General features: G+C 41.1%; 1 protein-coding gene across 1 annotated transcript in view; it reads left to right on the forward strand.

Annotated features, from left to right (window-relative positions):
• Positions 1-20,666, forward strand: part of ADAM12 (ADAM metallopeptidase domain 12) — a 371,590-nt gene that overhangs the window by 241,629 nt on the left and 109,295 nt on the right. The window contains exons 7-10 of the mRNA XM_074232182.1: positions 8,889-8,954; positions 9,417-9,488; positions 17,719-17,888; positions 19,904-19,988. Coding sequence (XP_074088283.1) covers positions 8,889-8,954; positions 9,417-9,488; positions 17,719-17,888; positions 19,904-19,988 — 393 coding nt within the window. The remainder of the gene's footprint in view (positions 1-8,888; positions 8,955-9,416; positions 9,489-17,718; positions 17,889-19,903; positions 19,989-20,666) is intronic.

A 20,666-nucleotide genomic window follows, 5' to 3' on the forward strand; every position in this document is an offset into this window, starting at 1 on the left:
AGCCAGGAAACCTTCCATTGCCATTGTCAGCTCAGACCAGGAGCCTTTGGAAAGGGAGCTCTCTTAGCTTCCTCTGTCCTTCCATTGCTCGTAACAAAGAGACGGCCATGGTCTTGGGGGAGCCAGTCATGATACAGGATGATCTGACTTCAGATTCCTTCTCTTGCAAACATTGGTTGTGTGACTGGGGCCAAGTTCTGAACATCTTAGTTCTTTAGATGACTCTAAGATTCTAGACTGAAGAGAAACTGCGACCTGCATTGTTGGAGTAAGTTTGTCCCCTTGAATTTCTGTATACCAATGAACTCATAAGCTTAGTTACCATCCCGCTTGAAGAATAACATGCTTGGATTTCATACATTTAGTATTTATTAGCAAGGTGTCATCTTCAAGTCAATGTGTTCTAGATCAAGGCACTAGGATGTCTTTTCTTTTTTTCTTTTCTTCATTAAAGAAATGTAAACTAACTCTGGATTCATAAATTTGCTCATTGTTCTCCTCAGGCTGTGAGAACTGGTCATCTTCTGTTTTCTAATTGTAATGTCTCTAGCTTTTTGCCTGCCTTCAAAAGCAGCCACCTTGCCCAGCCAAGTACAAGGAAATGCATCATGGCTAAAAGGTCCCAATGAATCTGTAATGGCCAGAAGAGATGGCCTCTGAGGTGCTCTCTCCCAATCTAAGATTCTGTGCTTTTAGAAAGCTCTGGGTCTCTGCGAGCCTCAGTTCCCCATTGATGCATTTGGGATCAATCAATAGGCATTAATTAAGTGTCTCCAAAGTGTTAGTGACTATGCTCATTGTTGGAAATAAAAAGACAAAAGTTAAATAATTTTCTGATGTTAGCGGTGCAGGAGAGCAGGTCAAGATCTGAGCTTGATCGAACAACTCACCATTCCTTGTTCATGCAGGGAGTGAGGAGTCTTGAGAGAACCCACAAATACCCACTTCAGCACAAGGGAAACAGCCAGGGCCTGCACCCCCTGGCACAGGAAACCTGATACAGTGCCCTTTCCATTCTGGGAGCAGAGGTCAAATTTAAAGGAAAAGAAAAAGGCCAAAAAAAAATGAGCAAAAAAATAAAAGTAATATATGTAACCATGGAAAGTTATTATGGTGACAAGGACATGAACTCAGAAAAGGACAATAATGCCAAAACACCTGTGGGCAAAGTCCCAAAGAAAAATGAGAAGTGGTCTCAAAACCAGAAAGAACTCATGGAAGAGCTCAAAAAAGGAACTTAAAAATCATATAAAACAAGTAGAAGAAAATTGGGAGAAGAAATGGGAGTGATGCAAGAGTCAGCTGTTTGGGAAAAGAAAACAACTGCTTAAAAAGTAGAATTGGCAAAATGGAAAAGCAGATATAAAAATCCACTGAACAAAACAACTCCTTAAAAAGTACAATTGAGGGGCAGCTAGGTGGTGCAGTGGATAGAGTACCTGCCCTAGAGTCAGGAGTACCTGAGTTCAAATTGGGCCTCAGACACTCAATAATTACCTAGCTGTGTGGCCTTGGGCAAGCCACTTAACCCTATTTGCCTTGCAAAAATCTAAAAAAAAAAAAAAGTACAATTGATCAAATGGAAAAGAAAATAGAAAAACTGAGGAAAGCAACTCCCTAAAAGTTAAAATTGAGCAATTGGAAGCTAATGTCTCTATGAGACATCAAGAAGCAATCAAACAAATTTAAAAAATAAAAAAATAATAGAAGAAAATGTAAAATTTCTCATTGGAAAAGCAATTGACTTAGAAAAAAGATCCAGGCAAGATAATATCAGAATCACTGGACTACCTCAAAGCCATGATCAAAAGGAGGACCTGGATAGCACCTTTCAAGAAATTATCAAGGAAAACTTCCCTCATATACTGGAACCAGAGGGCAAAACTGGCACTGAAAAACATTCATGGATCATGTCAGGAAACCGATCCCAGAATAAAAGCTTCAAAGAACATTATAGTCAAATTTCAGAACTATCATGTCAATGAAAAAAATTGCAAGTGACTAGAAAGAAATAATTCAAATATCAGGAAGCCATAATCAGGATTACAAAAGACTTAGTAGCTGTAACATTAAAGTATCAGAGCATAATACTTCAAGGGGGGGGGGGGGAAATAGCCATTAATGAAATAGAAGGATTTCAAGCTTTCATAAGACCAGAACTGAACAAAACATTTGATTTCCAATATCAAAACCCAAGAGAAACCTAAAAAAGAAAAAGAAAATAGAAGAGATTCAATACAACTGAACTGTTTATATGCAAAGATGATATTTGTAATTCTTAAAAAATTATTTCACTAATAGTATAGCTAGTAGAAATAAATACAGACAGAGGGTACAGGTATAAGATTTTTTTTGAGGGAAAAAAGGGATGAGAAAGAGGAGTACACTGTGTATAAAAGGAAGGGAGAGGTAAAAATGAGGTAAATTATTTCTCATGAAGAGCTATAAAAATAACCTGTTATAATGGAGGGAAAGATGGGAAGGTGAGCAATGGATTTCACTTGAACCTGTCATCTGTATTGGCTTAAAGAGGGAATAATATTAACTATCAGTTGAATAAAGAAATCTTAACAGAAGAGAAGGCAAACTAGGGGAAGTGCTAGACAAGCAAAATGTTGGTGAGGAGGGAAAGGGTGACAGCAGAGAGGACATACAGGAGGAAAAATTGGATGGAGAGAAATCTAGTTAGTAATCAAATCTGGGAATGTGAATGGGATGAACTCTCCCATAAAATGGAAGCAGATAGCAGAAGGGAGCAAAATCCAGAATCCTACAATATGTTGTTTATAAGAAACATAATTGGGGCAGCTAGGTGGTGCAGTGGATAGAGCACCAGCCCTGGAGTCAGGAGTACCTGAGTTCAAATCCAGCCTCAGACACTTAACAATTACCTAGCTGTGTGGCTTTGGGCAAGCCACTTAACCCCATTGCCTTAAAATAAAAAAATTTTTTAATTTTTTTAAAAGACACATATTTAAAGCAGAGAGTGAGAGACACACCCAGGGTAAAGATAAGGAACTGGAGCAGAATCTATAAAAAAGCAAAAATAAAAATAAACCTAATTAAAGGAGTTGAGGAAGAAAACTACAGCTTGCTAATAGGTGCCATAGACAAAGAAATAATTCTGAACATATATGGACCAAGTAGTGTAGCATCTAAATTTTTTAAAGAAGTTGAGGCACAACTTGACCAAACAAGAAATAGAGAGTATTAGGACATGTAAAACAGATAATTTGCTTATATTAAATTAAAAAGCTTGCACAAACAAAATCAATGCAATCAAGATTAGAAGAAAAGCAGAAAGCTGGGAAGCAATCTTTACAGCAAGTATCTTTAATAAAAATCTCATTTCTCAAGTATATAGAGGACTGAGTCAACTCTATAAGAACACAATCTATTCTCCAATTGATAGATGATCAAGGACATGAACAGGCAGTTTTCCATTGAAGAAATCAAAACTAACTATAGGCATATGAAAAAGTTTTCAGAATCACTGTTGGTTGGAGAAATGTAAATTAAAACAGCTCTGAGGTACTGCCTCATACCTATCAAATTGGCTAATCTGACAAAAAAAGGAAAATAATAACATTGAAGAGGATGTGAAAAAATTGGGACATTAGGGTCAGTTAGGTGGCACAGTGGATAGAGTGCCTGTCCTGGAGTCAGGAGGACCTGAGTTCAAATCCAGCCTCAGACAATCATTACCCAGCTGTGTGACCTTGGGCAAGTCACTTAAGCCCATTGTCTTGCAAAAAAATTGGGACATTAATACACTATTGCTGAAGTTGTAAACTGACCCAACCATTCTGTAGAGGAATTTGGAACTATACACAAAAGGCAACCAAACTGTACATATACTCTTTGATTCACTAATACCCATAACTGTACTATATCATAAAAAAGAGAAAGGACTTACATAAGCAAAAATATTTATAGCTGCCCTTAATGGTTGAACAAGCTGTGTGATAAAAAAAAAAAAAAAGATGAACAGACAGATTTCAGAAAAACCTAAAAAGATTTGTATGAACCAATGCAAAGTGAAATGTGCAGAACCATTATACTACACAGTATCAAACTGTCTCTGATGATCAACTATGAGTGTCTTAGCTATTCTCAGCAACACATTGATCAAGACAAATAGAGAAGATTCATGAAGGAAAATGCTATCCACACAGATAAAGAACTAAAGGACTCTAAATGCAGATCAAAGCATATTTTTTTTACTTTATTCTTTTTTTGTGTTTTTTGTATCTTGAGCTGTTTCTTCTTTCAGAAGTGTGACTAATATAAAACTACATCTTACATGATAGTGCATGTATAACATGTATCAAATTGCCTACCTTTTTAGGAAGAGGAAAGAGGAGGGAGTAAAGGAGAAAAATCTGGAGCTCAAAATCTTGTAAAAATTGAATAACTAAAAATTGTTGACACATAAGTGGGAGAATAAAATACTATCAAAGAAAAAAGAAAGAAAAGAAACAAAAAGAAAATAAAAGAAAATCCTTTGCCTCCTTGGTTGACTTCCTCTATATACTCTTCTGCTTATTCACACTTATTCATCTGCTCATTCATACTCTTCCGCTTATTTCTAAGATCTGGTCCCCAGAAGTAATCATGACACCTCAGTGGTGTTCTGATCAGGGAAGAGGACAATGGGATCATCACTCCTTATTTATTCTGGGATTTGGGGTCTTAGAGTGGATTTGGAATCATTTCTGCTTTTACAAGCCTTAAAGTGAGATTTTAAGTCAAACAACCATTTGGAGAGTATTTTGTGTATGTGTGTGTGTGTGTGTGTGCTGTTGTGTTATTGTTTTAATTTTGGTCCACATCAGCAGATAACAAGTTTGATTGATTTTAACTGAGAAGTCCAGATGTTTTGGGACCATGTAGACACAACTTAAATCACCATCTTTGGACAGCTGGGGGAGATGAGCCATCAGTCCTCATCAGCTTACCCCTCATTCACAGCTTTTAGTGATTATGTGGTTGGGCGTTTCTCCCAAGCTCTCAATTCCATGAATTCATAACAAAATTCAGATCTTTCTGAAAACTGCAGAGCAAGAAAATGTTGTTCGTTATTGGCTTGTTCTCTCAAGAATGGTCCCCTCTGTGTACAGTTGGCCAGAGCCTGGACAAGTTTACTATCAAGGAGGTCAGAAAAACAAGAGGGTGTTTAACCCTGGATTGGGTGATTTCAAGTAATTTTCAACTAATTTTCAATACAGTTTCTCTGGTTCAATGAATGGCTTATGGGTTTTAAAAAATCTACTTAATTTAGAACTAAAATTCTCAAATATCCTCCATGGACCTCACATGAACTCACTGATTTTGAGGTTTCTCCAACTGTGCAGATTGCTACCCATGCACTCCTTCCTATCCTGCAACGCTTGCCCATGCCCTCCCACTTGCTTGCAACATCCTCTCAACATCCTCAAAACTTATTTAATTTCACAAACTTCGAAGATTACCACAGTATTTTGGTGTCATGTTTTCAAGAGAGCTCCCATAAAAATGCCCCTCTGATGCCTCCCTGTGCCATAGGGATACATGCCTGACTTCTGGAAGACCATGCTAGAACTTTGACAAGCCAAACCAAGATGGCCTGGCAATGACCTACATGTCTGTCATCCAGATCACAAGTTAACTAAATGGGGAAGGTTAGCAGTGAGTGCCAACATTAGAGGACCAAAGCAACCTAAGACAGTGGCACACTAGGCATGACATGGTGGCCACCTGTATCAGTACATGGACTAGCCACAGTGATGAAGTTGGTATTTCAAAGGCAAAGCATCACATCCCAATGGTTTGTTTTATATGAAATTGTTTTAAATCCCATTGTATGATTATAAGTGAAGTTGCCACAGGGTGAGAATAGGAGATAGCTTGGTGGGAAGACCCAGGCAAACTGAAGCAAGGCTTGTGCATTGGGTAGAAATTCAGTGTTTTGGGAGTTAAATAGATTGCAATGGGTTGGGTTAAGAATTAAGATTGCCAGAATTCTTTGTATCCCCAAGACAGTGTGTGGCACATAGTAGGCATCTGATAAATGTTTGTTGACAAGTTATTGAGCAATGAGAATCAACATGAGATTTTTAATAAGATTCCAGGTAGATTTACAGTTAGCATTGTTTGTAGCAGCCCTGCAGTGTTCATAACATGATTTTTAAGTCTCCCAGTTGGCAATCAGTCATGTTTCTCCTAATTTTAGTGGAAGTAGTTTCCTAAGTTTTCAGGAAAACCCTGAGAAGGTTATAAGGGCCCTTTAGGTTGTCATTAATGGGTGATACAGATGAGATTGGCCCAGGTAAGTCACCACCTACATTGGTGAAGGAACTGAGATTATAGCGCTGTGGAGTTTTACTTGAATTAGTCAGTAATCAGGGGTCAGGTTCCAATAAACTCTGGCAGGGAATAGACTGCAAGCTGTTTAGGGACTGAAGAGGCTAATTACCAGGTTGGCTTCAGGCAGATTATTTTGTTTGGTTTTTGTCTTTTTTTGTCATATTAATTTTTAAGGACTATCTGCTAAGGCAGAAAGGTGTCATAGCCTGCATTGGTGGAAGGGTTGTCATGCCAATGGTATTACAGATCCTTGAAGGACAGGAAATAACCTTTCCTTCCCTCCATCCAGGCTGCAGATTTCCTTCTAGGAAACTCAAATTCATGAATCAGCACAGCTGGGCAGCCCAGAGGAACAGTCCTAGGATACAAACTTTTTTTTTCTTTAAAAGTCTGTTTGGAAGATCCTGTTCTAATGGGAATATTATAACCCCCCCCCCAAAAAAAAAGATTTCCCTTGGCTCTGTGACTGGAACTCTGATTGGAATTGGGCATTTATTTTCCCTTTGTCTCAGAGTGGTGGTTACAATGGGCGAATTTTCAATGGGAAAGGTAGTATCCAGTTCAACTCATAAAGCCCAAGTCTTGGATCTGGGATTCCAAGAGCAATTGGACCCACATCTCCTTCCAGGCTTTTCTCTCCTTTGTCTTCAGGAAGTCCCCTTTTGGATTCCTTAAGGAGGCAGTTTTGGGTTCCATCCAGTCCAATAAGCAATATGCTGCTGGTAATGTCTTAAGATAAATGGGACAGTCCTGGCCTCAAGGAACTTCCATCAATCAAAGAGCAAGTATTTATTAAGTCCCTGTTCTGGTTAAGTCACAAATGCAAACTAGTTCCTGCCCTCAAGGAGTTTCCATTCTACTGGTTTCAAAAGAGCCAAGTCTTGTGGGGAGCAGCTTTCTCCTTGGGTCCTTGAGTTATATCTTGTTCTTTTTACCCATGTGGTCTTCCCAGCTGGACAGTTCCAATTCATCCTCAGACACTTACTGGCTATGTGATCTTGGGCATGTCATTTCACCCTGTTTGCCTCAGTTTTCCTCATCTGTAAAATAAGTTGGAAAAAAGAGATGCTAACTACTCCAGTATCTTTGTCAAGAAATGTGATCACAAAGAGTTGGATATGACTGAACAGCAATTTCCCAATGCACATGAGTCTCTTGTGCCCTTTTTGAACTGGAAAGGTAGAAATAAGGAGTTAATGCAACCCCTAACTTTCTCACAATCACTTCTTGTCCTTCCTTCTTCATCTCCCCAGTTGATGAGAGTCTTTATTTTCTCCTCTGGTGATCATGATAACTACCTCCAGATCATCATCTTGTCATTCCTTCTGGGTCCCAGGATGAAATCTGCCTGGAATCTGCTCTCCTTTGAGTGAATCTTCCAGTTTCATAAAACATAGTGGGCTGTCAAGGGGAGAGTGCTAGATCCAGATACAAGGGATGTGGGTACAAATCCTGACTTTGCTTTTTCCTTCTTGTGATTTTGAAAAAATGACTCTATGAGCCTCCATTACTTTATTTGCAGAATGAGGCAGTTGAAGCAGATGTCTTCTAAGATCCTGCTTCAAATCTGTAAACTTATTTCTCCTTCCCTTTATAAATCAAAGAGGTCACATCTCTTTTATAAGCTTTGAACATGAATGATACATGTTATGATATGAAAAGAACCCTGGGAACTAGGGCCCTCGGTTCAAGGACCCTCAGGAATCTTCTCATCCCTAACTTAGCCATGATCTCCAAGCATGACTTCAGAAAAAGCACCACTCTTTCCCTGATTCTGTCTGTGATCTCATTGGGAATGGCAATCAGATGACCCCTGTGGTCCTCTTAGATCAATTGCCTCTGCAAGGCCCCGTTGTACACAAACAAGAAGTAAAGCGCCCTCCCCTCAGGCAGCTAATGTTTGACTGAGAAGAGAAGTGAACCACAGAATACTCCTGTTACCTTGGTTTCCTATGTGATAATAATAATGATCATAATAATAATAAATAATTATTAACTTTTACATAGTACTTTAAGGTTTGCAAAGTACACATCTTTTATTTCCTCTGCTCCTCACAACAATGTTTATTATTACCATTTTATAGTTGAATAAACCAAGATAAATAGTCTAAATAACTTGATCAGCATCGTGTAGCTTAGTAAATATCTTAGGTCAAATCTGAACTCAAGTCTTCCAGGTTCAATGCTACATAATAATATATAATATGGTGATCATTGCTCACATCGATTGAGTCATCCAAGATGGAAAGCCTTTGGATGCTATTGCTAAGATGACAAACAGGACTCCTCAAGCCCACAGGAGGATTGAATAAAAGTTCACTTAAATGGAAAATGTGGAAATGTATGTGTGTATATGTTCTGAAAAGTACTTACTTATTTAAAAGTTTGTTTACTTTTTTTCTTTGCAATGAAATATGGAGATAAGGAAGAGAAAATTAGATTTTTGATTCATTTAAAAAAGATACAATCACAGCATAAATAACTAAAATGAGGGAGTTGGGCTAAGAAAAAAAGTTAAATTTATTTACTTATTTATTTGGCAGCACAAACGGGAGACACTAAAGACGACAAAGTATGTGGAGCTTGTGATTGTGGCAGACAACCGTGAGGTAAGTTCATGGTCAAACTCCCATGAGGAAATTGGAGAAAGATTTGGGGAATGTGCTCGCTTTGGATTATTTCATTCTCCCACAACAGTTTAAAAATATTAGCAGCAACTCATATTAAATGACCACCTATTACAGTATCACCAAGATCAGCATAAAGGCTTTTTTGATGACTGTAATCTCTAGTTAGGTTCAGCTATTAAGAACAATGAAGTGGAAGTTGATACTAGCTTTATTCTCATTACATTCTGTGAACAACTTAATTCTAAAGAAATAGAGAAAGTCTTCCTTCTGGGAACCCATGAACTCCTCAGTGTGGGTTTAATGGCACACTACGACCTTTCCATTCTTCATATTCCTAAGTGATTCCTGTCCATGCACTCCCCCAATCCCCAGTTCATGACTCTAGAGTCCTCAAAAAACTGTTTGATATTTTTTATGCTAACATTGACTTTACCTTTTAAGTTTCAGAGACAAGGAAAAGATGTGGAGAAGGTTAAGCAGCGTTTAATAGAGATTGCCAACCATGTGGATAAGGTGAGTCTTCTTTGAGATAATTAGCTCTTGGAAGGTCTGTAAATATTTGAGGAAGAAGTTGGGCTGATTCAGAGTTTTTTATATCATTAACAAGGCAAGCATCTTGCTTATTTATTCCTTCCGATAACCCTGGCAAGTAAAGACTTTAGGGGCCACCACAACCAGTCTGCCATCCCTTTAGCTCATGCTCCTAATACAGATCCTTTGGCCCATCAACAGTCGGAACCCTTGCATCAATAACCACTGTCCAAAAGTCAGTTTCAGATGGTGGAAGATGGTGACGTAGGGAGATGATTGGATGTAGTAAGTAGAAAATAAAAAATTTGTGCTGGGACATATGGTGCTTTGGATTAGAAAATTCTGCTCTAACTTCATCTAAACACTTTTCTTCTACTGAACTTGCATTTCCCCCCAAGGGCTGGGACAAGGCAATTCTTTAGAGAATTAACAGCTAATCTAACAGGGGATTAAAATAGATTGGTAACTGCCAGAAGGCCAAGACTGATCCTGGGAAGGCTTTAGCTGTTTTGTGCAAAGTAACTCCTACACCCAGCAAAGTACTTAGGTTAGGAATTAGCAAACAGATTGTTGGTACCTTAATGGAAAAAAGGAAGAATAGTTCATAGTTAGTGGGAAAATTCAAAAATAATCTATCTTTAATAATCTACCTTAGTAGTCAAGGACCCCAAGGAGAGATGGGTTATTTTATATCCTCAAAAAGGTTAATGTGGGAATCCTGGGTAAAACCTGAAACTAATGTCTTCATCAGATAAACCAAGTCCAGACATCATTGCAACCCTGAACTCAGCCTAACTACTGATCTGCATCTGCTCAGAGAAGCAAGGGATTTTAGGGGAGGGAGGAAAAGAAGGACATGTTTTGTAAAAGGTCATGGGAAGGAGGATGCCCTCTGAACTTTTCAAAGCATCTAGAATTCTGGCCTTAAGATAAAATGGGATTAACCCTGGGAAATAAACTCTGAGTTAGAGGAAACAATGATCACTAATATTTCATTCCTAGGGGGTTGTGTTTTTTAAGACATCATTCTTTATTATGTCTGGACATTGGTTTACAAAAGAGGAATGGAAAGCAGAGATTTATTGTGATGTGGTGAGTTAGCCTTGGCTATGGATGGCAGCAGGGTAGAGTAGGTGAAAACTGACTGTAGAGTCAGGGAGAAGTGAGTTCAAATATGACCTGACTTTTACTAGTTTATGACCTTTAGCTAGTCCTTTAATTTCTCTGGGCCTGGGGAAGCCTTCCTAGGTCTTATCTCTAAGTCATAGATGAACTTTGTCTTCCCATATGCTTTTTGATAAAAAAAAAAAACACCTGAAGAATGTCTATTCAGAAGCGAAGGATCCATGGAGAATCAGTGCCCAAATTATAAAGCAGGGCTTAAAAGGAGAGATTATCAGCCTCTCTGGGTAGGCTGACCTTGCATCTTCATGTTCACATTAAATTGCAGCTATGGAGATGGGGTAGTATGTTCCAGATGTTAGCATTGCAAGCACAGGAATTTGGAGGAAGGAAGGAACAAAGGAAACAAGCAAGTATTAGGCACTTGTTGTATGCCAGACACTATGCTCCTCAAGAGTCACAGTATTTCATGGAGAGCAAGGTGAACCTGGAGCCAGGGACATCTTGTAACCTGGACATGTTGACTCTTTTATGAGTCAAGCCTTATATCAACTGGTATGAAATGGAGAAAAAAAAATCCCAGATTGCTTGGCCAAGGGGAGAGACAGTGGCCAATTATACACTTGAGTATAAGCAGCTTGGTAAATGAACAAAGTGTCACATTGGGTTCCCAAGGGTCTGGATTTGACACATCCCCCTATGACCTCGAATGGACATTTCATTGAATACATGATTTCAATCCTCTTGTCTGTAAAGTGATGGGGTTGGACAAAATAATCTCCCAGGTTCCTTCTCACTCTAAATCAAGGAACCTATGACTAGGCTTTGAGCTGAAAAAAAGGTCAATGTAATATTTAGACTTCTTATATATTCAGATACTTTTAAATCAGTGGTTCTTCACCACCATGATCTGGGATCATTTGAAAAAAATTGATTTTGATAAGAGTGTTTCAATATAATTGGTTTCTCTGTTATCTTAAGTATTTTATTTCTTTTAAAAATATGATGCCAAAAAGGGGTGCATAACCTTCATCAGACCACCAAAGGGACCCAGGTCACATCCCAAAATTAGGAACCACTATTTTAAAGAAGATAGCTTCATGTCTTAGTTAAATTTCATTTGTAATCATCAGGTCAAGGAGGGACTAATGAGTTACTACCCAAACTTAACCTTTCCCCTCAGGGTTGCAGTGACCATCCCAAAGAGTATCACAGTCTCCAAAGAGAGATGTCACCAAATTAGCATTGCAAGGCATTGGAGGGGCCCAAGTAGGCATGAGCGGGCTACAACCTGTGACTAATGAAAGATTGCACAGATGAGTAACATCGAGGAGCTGTCTAATCAAAGCAAGGTGGACTTGTCACATGGCGAGAATGAGGGACAACTGCCACAGAGTAATCAAGATTCATTCATTTACTTGCTCAATGTTAAGGGATCTGAGTAAGGTCCTCTTTGTGTGTTGGGTGGACCCACTGAGAAAGCTATTAGGAGCCTATGGACAAGAGTCGCAGGTTGGGCAGCTTAGCTCATGGGGTCAGGCATCAAGAACCAGGAGGCCCTTAGAAGTCACAATGTTCAAACCTTTCATTTTACCAATTTGGAAACAAAAGCCCATGGAAGTGAAGTGACTTGATCATGGTCATACCGTATGGATGGACTGGGATTTGTCTCATTAGCGTCTGGGTCTGTAACCGACTTCTTAGACATTAAGTTGATGAGTGAACACCAAACAGTGTCTGAGAATTTGTGACTTGGGCTCCAACTTGTTGATGTAATGCTGATAACAATCATCTTCAAATCCTCTAAATTTTCCAAGTATTTTCATTTCCATGTGGGATTCCTCCTCACTTCCCAGCCTAAATGAGCTCATATAATTTAGATTGTCAGCCTCTTCTTGAGCCTAGAGTCCCAGGCTAATGGAATGCAGCCTCTGGGCAATCCTTCATTTCTGTCCAGACATCACATCAGTCCCAGGGACTGCTGGAACCTTGACCCCAATTAGAGCTGCCCTTCATGAGCTCCAGCCCAGGGGCTGACCAGCATGGTACCTTTTCCTTAAAAATAGCTGTGATAAGAGTCAAGGATGTTTATATAGTGCTTTTAAGGTTGACAAAATATGTTACATACATTCTCTCTTTGGGAGAGCAGATCCCCAGCAGGGGAAGAATGGAGATTTATAAATGGACTGCCTACAGGCAGCCTATGGACCAAATTTTCCCATCAAATAAACAAGGGATTGAACTATTGCAGTTGTCTCTTCATTGGTTTCCCTGCCTTAAATCACCTCCCACTTCAGTTCATGTTTGACATCATCATGCCAATGGGAATTTCCCATCTGACCATGTCCCTCTCCAGGTGAGAGAACCAGAGTTCTGATGACTTCCTATTACCTCTTGGATCAAAGACAAACTCTCCTGTTTGATAAAGAGATCACTTCCCAATGTTGTTCCATCCTAACTTTCCAGGTTAATTATGTATTGCTCCTCCTAATGCATTCTGGGTACCTGCCAAAGTAGCCTAGTCACTTTCTCCACCCTCTTCCCAAAACATCCACTTCAATGTTTTCGCCTAGGCTATGGCCACCCACATCTGCATCCCCTCACTCCAGTGCTCCTTTTCCATCTCTGCCTTCTGAAGCCGAGCACCCTTCAAGGCTAAACATGAGGGACATCTCCTTCTAGTAGTCTTTCTTCATCTCCTCAGACACTAGGTTCAGATCTTAGGGAAGGGGCTCAGGGTTGTGGGAGGCAGACCTGAGAGACTTCTCCATAGAAGTGATGATTAAAGCCATGAGTATTTAGTCAAAACAGGTTCCTGGGATTTCAGTGATATAAGGGACTTCCACATGAGAGCTTTCCCTCCCCTACTGCAGATTGATACCTTTTCTGAAAGTTAGTAAGCTACTAAGGGCATTGCCAAGGTCTCCAAGTAAGTAGTTGTTTTTGTCTTTTGTTCTCAAAGAAGTCCATGACATCAGGGATGTGATACTATGATATGTAAGTAGATTGGATTTAGGGGGAAGGGGCTGTGCCAATATGAGTCAGAAGAAGAATTTGAACTTTTTTCCTCTGACTTCAAGACTGGTGTTCTATCCTCTATTCACCAGATCCTTTGCATTGAGAGCAAGAGTCTCTGGACATGGGAAATCCCATCATTAATATGGAAAGCCTCTGGATTTGTAAGCATCCCTCCTAAGGCTGAGAGATAGGAACAATTAGCTCTTTACAGATATCAACTAATTAATCCCGACACAACATTGCTCCTGGGCGGGCATCGTTATCTCCCCAGTACAGAAGAGGATAGAGAGGGTGAAATCAGAATTGGATTTCGGACATTTCTGACTTGGAAGCCATGCTTCAATTTCTAGGGCCTTTGTTGGCAAGGAGCCCTCGGTCACCTTGAGATGGGCACCTCCCGAGCTCCTAAGGAGCCAGACCTAGTGCTGTGTGAGGGCTGGGGAAGTTGAATCGAGGGCTGGCCAAGAGGAAGGTAGGTGATTTCAGCAGGATAAGGGATATCAGTCAGACAAACAAGCATTGATTAGCTATTTACATTGGGAGAAGTGCTAGAAATAGGGAGACCAAAGAAAGCAAACGCCCTCAAAGAACTTCCACTCCCCTGGCATTGTGCCTCTGCCTTGTGATGATTTGTCTTTGGTTACCAGTGTGACCTTGGGTGAATCACTTGTCTTGCTGAGCCTCAGTTTCCTCAACATTAAAAATGAAGATGTTGTGCAAGATGAAAGACTCCTCCAGATCTAAATCCATGATCCTTTGCCCTTGCATCCATATTTTTCCTCTATTTGAAACTCATGTGGGCTTTTGTAATCATTTGTTGGTGTGGGTGTGGGAGGATTTTCATTCTTTTTTGTCTGGGGATGCTCCTTAGATGAGTGACAGAACAGGGGTGGAAGCTGCTGAGAAATGAGTTCCCCAGTCTCCTTTGATACTGTAAGCCCCATAAACTGAGGCTGATTAAGTTGCCCTGGGTCACCCCACTAATACCTGAGACTGGTTCTCCACCCCCATCGTTCTGATGCCAGGTCCAGCACTCCTCTCTGCCCCATTCCAGTGGCCTTGGCACCATCCTTGCAATGAGGCTTTCTGCCCTAGACTGGGCTGGGTATCAGATAATCCTAGGCCTGGGTTCAAAGCTTTGTCTTGACCTTGGCTGCCCTGAGCTGGTCTAGGGGTACTTGCCTAGACTGTCACAGTGCACCTCAGAAAAGAAACCTGGACCAGCCTCAAGTACAGGCTCAAAGCTTTGTCTTGAGAGTCAGCCTAGGGGTTCTCGGCGGGAAAAGTCAAGTGCCTCTTAGGAAAGAAACCACAAGGGCAGCTTCCTCTCAAAGTCACTTGATTCTTCTTACAAGTATTAGAAAGGACAAGATGATGGGTGATTTTTTTTTCCAATGATAATTTCTTCAGTTCTTTGAAAAAATGGAAAAAAATGATCTATGGCAATGAAGGGATTGCACACTCCCTCATATCCCCTTGCCTCCCATTTCCTAAACCATTGTGGGTCTCTCAGAGGATTCTTTTTCCCCCAAGGGACCCAGGAAGCTCTTGGAAAATGTCTATTCAGATAAGGAACCCAGGACTAGATTTCCCCTCCTACTCCAGTAACAAGAATAGCTGATCTGTCTTTAGTTCAAAGCTCAGGGCCTGCCTCTCACTGATCCAGACCCCCAGTAGAAGAAAATGGCTCTCTCTCCATTGTCATTCCCTGGGACTGCCTCTCTCTCTCTCTCTCTCTCTCTCTCTCTCTCTCTCTCTCTCTCTCTCTCTATCTATCTATCTCTATCTCTCTTTCTCTCTCTCTGTCTCTCTCTCCATGAAATTACAGATGTTCTCTGGTTCAACGCTCTCTCAGCCCATCTGATTCTTATAGTGCAGGCTTCCACAGTTTTTCCTCCCCATGCCCACAGCCCGCACTGGTCTTGATGCCTTTTAGGAAGGCCAGGGAATTCCTAGGAGCTATATATGTATCCCTGCCCTCCCTACTCCTTTCTGACCATCTTCAACCACAGGCTTGGACCAGATGGAGAAGAGGAGGCAGGGACATCAGTTAGAGAAAGGAAGCTTGGCAGTAGGTCCTGGAGGTGCTCAGGTTCTTTCTATAGAGTTTGGACATTAACCTATAAGGCATAGGGAGCCACTAAGGTATCTGCCATAGGAAAATCTATGGAAGGGCATGGCCATCTAGGCTTTTAAAGGCAAGGAGTCATATGTTCATTAAATGATGCTGGGAGGCAAATGTGCAGGCGAGGACCCTACTGAGAACTACAAATGTGTGCAATGGCTTCACAAGTTCTATGCTTCTAGGGAAAGCTTTTTTTCTTCTCTCCAAACAAACAAATGCTTAGCCTTGTGATTAGAAGAGAAAGGGTCCCCATTCACCTATCTGTTTTTTGGCCTTTTCCCTTTGTGTAGACATGGACTGCCAGGCTTTTGCTGGGCTCTATGTTTCAGTTTTTGTGCAGTCATTTTTATTACAAATGAAGCAAGTGCAAAGCATCCCAATCTAGTGGCAAAACGATGAATGGCTGTGACACGGAGTTAATCCACATTTGTGGAGTGTCTATTGTGCATGCCTCAGTGCACTGTAAATATTCATTAGACTCCAATAGTAAAGGAAAAGATTAAAAATGGCGAGGCAAGATGAGATCTATTTTCATAAGCTCCTTGAGTTAGAGGTAGAAGGGACCTGAGAGGCCATTTAGTCCACCCCCCATTCTACAGGGGACAAAACTGATGGTGAGATAAGTGGAGTGATTCCCCCAAAGTCACCCAAGGAAGGTCAGAGGCAAAATAGGAACCCTACTCTTTCTAATTCCCGGTCCTTGCTTCTGCCCCCCAGATTGACCTCTGAAGAATCTCAGATATCTGTCCAGTGTCTCCTATGTCTATTACACCTAACTCACCTTCCAAAAGACAAAAAAAAAAAGGCAAAACACCATCCTTTCCCAGTCAGAGGATGAGGCTGAGATGTAAATATGTCCCCAAAAAGAAGGCGTTAAGTCTAAAGGTGGAATCATAGATGATCTGCCCTAAGGAGCTCAAAAAGGGAAAGCTTATTTTTCATAGGAACGGAGGGTGGGCTTCATGGAGAAGTTGGCCCTTGACCCAGGCCTTCAAGGAAATGGAGCAACAGGAATTGATGTGAAGATCAAAGAGGGCAGGTATTGAGGCTGGCCAGTGATTAGCAGAGACAAGAGACTACCTGATTAGAGGAGAGCAAGACTTTGAGTCTAAGTGGAGGGAGAATGGAAGAGGAAAATGGAGAAGAGGAGGCAGGGACATATGTTTGAGAAAGGAAGCTTGGCGATAGGTCCTGGTGGTCCTCAGGTCCTCTTCTATAGGCATAGGGAGCCACTGAATGACTCTGTTAGGGGAATAGAATGACCTCATCAGAACAGTGCATTAAGATGGTTTGGGAAACTCTGGAGAGAAGAAATAGGAAAAGACTGGGGGCAAATTAAGAAGCTGTGGAGTAGCCAAGGCAAGAAGTAATAAGGGCCCCAAAGGGAGGGTGATGGAAACAGAGGCAGCATGAATGAAGAGGACAGAACCTCTATGAGGGAGTTCAAGAAGGCAATTACTAAGATTATGAAAATTCAGGGGGTTAGAGCTAAGGTCACTGATTAGGGTCCTTTGGTCATTGATCATCTTTTTCTTATTCAGTCTTTTTTTTTCAGTCCTGTCTGACTCTTCATGACCATTTTGGGGTTTTCTGGCAAAGATACTGGAGTGGTTGGCCATTTCCTCTCCCACTCATTTTGCACTGAGGCAAACAGGGTTAGGTGACTTGCCCAGAGTGACATAGCCAGTAAGTGTCTGAAGCTGAGTTTGAACTCAAAAAATGAGTCTTCCTGCCTCCAGGCCCAGTGCCACTTGACAGCCCTGTTTGATCTCCTTAGAGAGAGCCATTGGGGCAAGTAGAATGATGTGAACCAAAGCCCCATTGCACAGGGTTAAAAAGTGAGGGGTGGAGAGGGATGGAGGAGTGGATTGTAGATGGTGTTTTGATGAGTTTACCATGAAGGAATTTTCACAAACTGTGATCTAATAGCTTGTCCAATTTCTTTAGTTTTACAGACCGCTGAACATTCGAATAGTATTGGTTGGAGTTGAAGTCTGGAATGATATTGATAAGTGCTCCATCAGTCAGGACCCGTTTACAAGTCTTCATGAATTTCTGGACTGGAGAAAGATGAAGCTGCTACCTCGAAAACCCCATGATAATGCCCAGCTTGTAAGGTGAGGGGGCTGGGCTTCCTGCTCTGCCTATAGAAATAGAGTAAGAAAAAAGATATCAGACTCGATGAATAATTGACGTGAATAATTAGCAAAACAGTAACAGCCATGGAGAGTAGATTGGGAAATGAGCCCATTTTTATTACTGTCTTCTTAAAGATTCTCCCCACCCCCAGCTGTTGAGACCTCCTCCCCAGCCCTCAGTAAACAAGCAACCTTTGGTATCCATCTCGAACATGCTAATAGTAGTACATGTGGTCTCTACCGATAGAAGCAGGAGTTTCCTGATTGTAAGTAGAAACTTGCAAATTTGGTTTGGTGTCCCCACTACCAGCTATGATTCCTGGAACTTAGTAAACCTAAGTAAATGCTTCCTGATGGATAAGTCTATCTTTCCTTTCCATGAAGAGGTGGAAGACTACGAGAACAGAATGTTGCTTCTATGGTCACATCTGGACATTATGGCATCATTTACCTTTGTGAAAAGGAGGGAGGTGAGGAGAATAGAGTAGGGAAAGACAATGTTAAAGGAAAAGACATCCAAAAAAATTTTAAAACCATGAAATACAATGCAACTTGGGTTATAGGATCATAGCCCAAGAGCTGGAAGACAAGCTAGATACCATCTTTCCAATACTTTCATTTTACAGATTTGGAAATTGAGACTTAAGAGGTTAAGTGATTTGCCCAAGGTTACTCAGGTTAAATGACAGGGCCAAGGTCCCAATTCAGGCCTAGTGAACTTATTTGGAGTTAGTTATGTCTGTTGAGTCACCTTCATTGGCCCCATCACCATCTAGATGTTTCCCAGAATCTGCTGTCTAAATTGCCCACAATCACAGCATCAAATCAGAACCCATAGCATTCTAGAGATATGTGACTCTTGGAGAAGTTCCCTGATGTCCTCTGTGTCCCATGGTGGACAGATCTCTTCTATGTGGAAAATGAGGTAGATTTACTTTGTTTGACCCCTAAAGGCAGAACCAGGAGTGCTGGGTGGACTTTGGCTTTAGCTAAGGGTAAATGTTTGAATGAGAGTGACCCCAAATAGGTAAGGTCGGGAGGCTCTAACTGGGTTACCCCAATGCAAAGCTAGCTATTGATGGAGCAATTGTAGGGGATTCTCAGTTCAGGAATGGATCAGACCAAATGAGATTCATTCCATCCCAAAGATTCTGTGATTCCAGGGGACATCTTCACACTTCTTTCCTGCAACAAAAGGATCTCAGGGTAGCCACATCTTTGTATTTTCAAATTTACTAAGTACCAATTAACCTTGGTCTAAGGACTTGGGCTGCATATGTGATGTTACTTTTTTCAAAATATTACATAAAACTGTCCTTTTGGATGAACACTTTCAACTATGGGAAACAGGAAGACTCCCCACTGTACCTCACTGCACATGCATTTATGAAAAGCCTACTATGTGCTAGGGACCTGTCCTCAGCACATTATTGTGAAGAAGAAAGCTAGAAGAAAAGATGATTGTGGTCTCAAAAAGCCTTGGGGCCTTACTGATTTCTGGGGTCATTCACCTCTCAAGTTCAAATGATCCATGACTCTGAGTGAGCTCTGAGTCTGGGTCATGTCCTGAGCAGGAAGGAAAAAAGAATCCTATGAAGTCAGAAAACCAAGGAGGTGGTCTTCAAAAGCTCATTTTCAGCTGATCTAGACTATTCCATAGAAGCACAGGCCCTTTGAGGTGGCTGGGAACTAAATGGAAACCATTTGGTGCGACCTATAGCTAAGCCAGAATCCCCTGGACAAGGGAACAGCAAAGTGAGCGTGGAGACTCTTCTAGAGTTGTCTTTAGCAAGTTTTCTCTTATGCTCAACCAGTAGCTGCCTCTCAGCACCTTCAAGTCATTGCCCTGCCTATCCCTCTTCTGAATCTTTCAGTGGCATGCCCTGGCCAAGGATACCTTTAGAAAGAGAATCCAAAGTTCACAAAATAACCTTTTGGATTTGGGGGCCCATCTATTTCCAGGTAAAGTCTTATGTTCTTTTTTCTTTTCCCAGTGGGGTTTACTTCCAAGGGACCACCATTGGAATGGCACCCATCATGAGCATGTGTACAGCTGAGCAGTCTGGAGGTGTAGTCATGGTAAGTGGGTAGAGGTGTGGATTGGCCCACAGTGCCGTTCCCCTTTTTTCTACTGTGACACCTTCACAGATGTGATCCTTGCTAATAGAGGACATAAAGGCTTTTTCCATAGGGTTTTCCAAGTTCAATTACAGCTCAAATACCATGTACTTATATCTACCCAAATCTCTTTGAAATCATTGATGATATATACAGCAAATTGAATTGGTGGGGAGGGAAAGAAAAATCATGACTGGTCATATATGATTCAAAGTGGGTCTGCAACTTCTGGTCAAATCATTCAACTGTGGGAAGCCTTTGCTACAGCCTTGAGGTAGGTAGATGGATCAAGGCCTGAGAACAGTAACCATCATTTCATGTGCTCTTTGCACAAGCTTTGGTCAATTAGGTTTAGCCAGAAGTTGTCCCTGGGATGGCCTCCAAGAATCCTACTCCATGGCTGGGGGAGGGGGGTCATTATTTGCTATCACAGACACCATCAGTGCCTCCAGGCTGATGGACAATGTATGTGTGTATCTTAGGAAGAAGATTTGAAAGGTGCGCTGTTGTAAAAAGAGTCATTCTAACCATGTTGATATCAGAGGGAAGATTGGTCTGGGGAACCCAGAGAGCATTGTCTCCTCCAGATTTAGGGAACAGATTGGTTTGATGTGCTACCCTCCAGGGCAGTGCCGCCTA

Source organism: Macrotis lagotis, chromosome 4, assembly GCF_037893015.1.
Source record: "Macrotis lagotis isolate mMagLag1 chromosome 4, bilby.v1.9.chrom.fasta, whole genome shotgun sequence".
Classification (NCBI taxonomy): domain Eukaryota; kingdom Metazoa; phylum Chordata; class Mammalia; order Peramelemorphia; family Peramelidae; genus Macrotis; species Macrotis lagotis.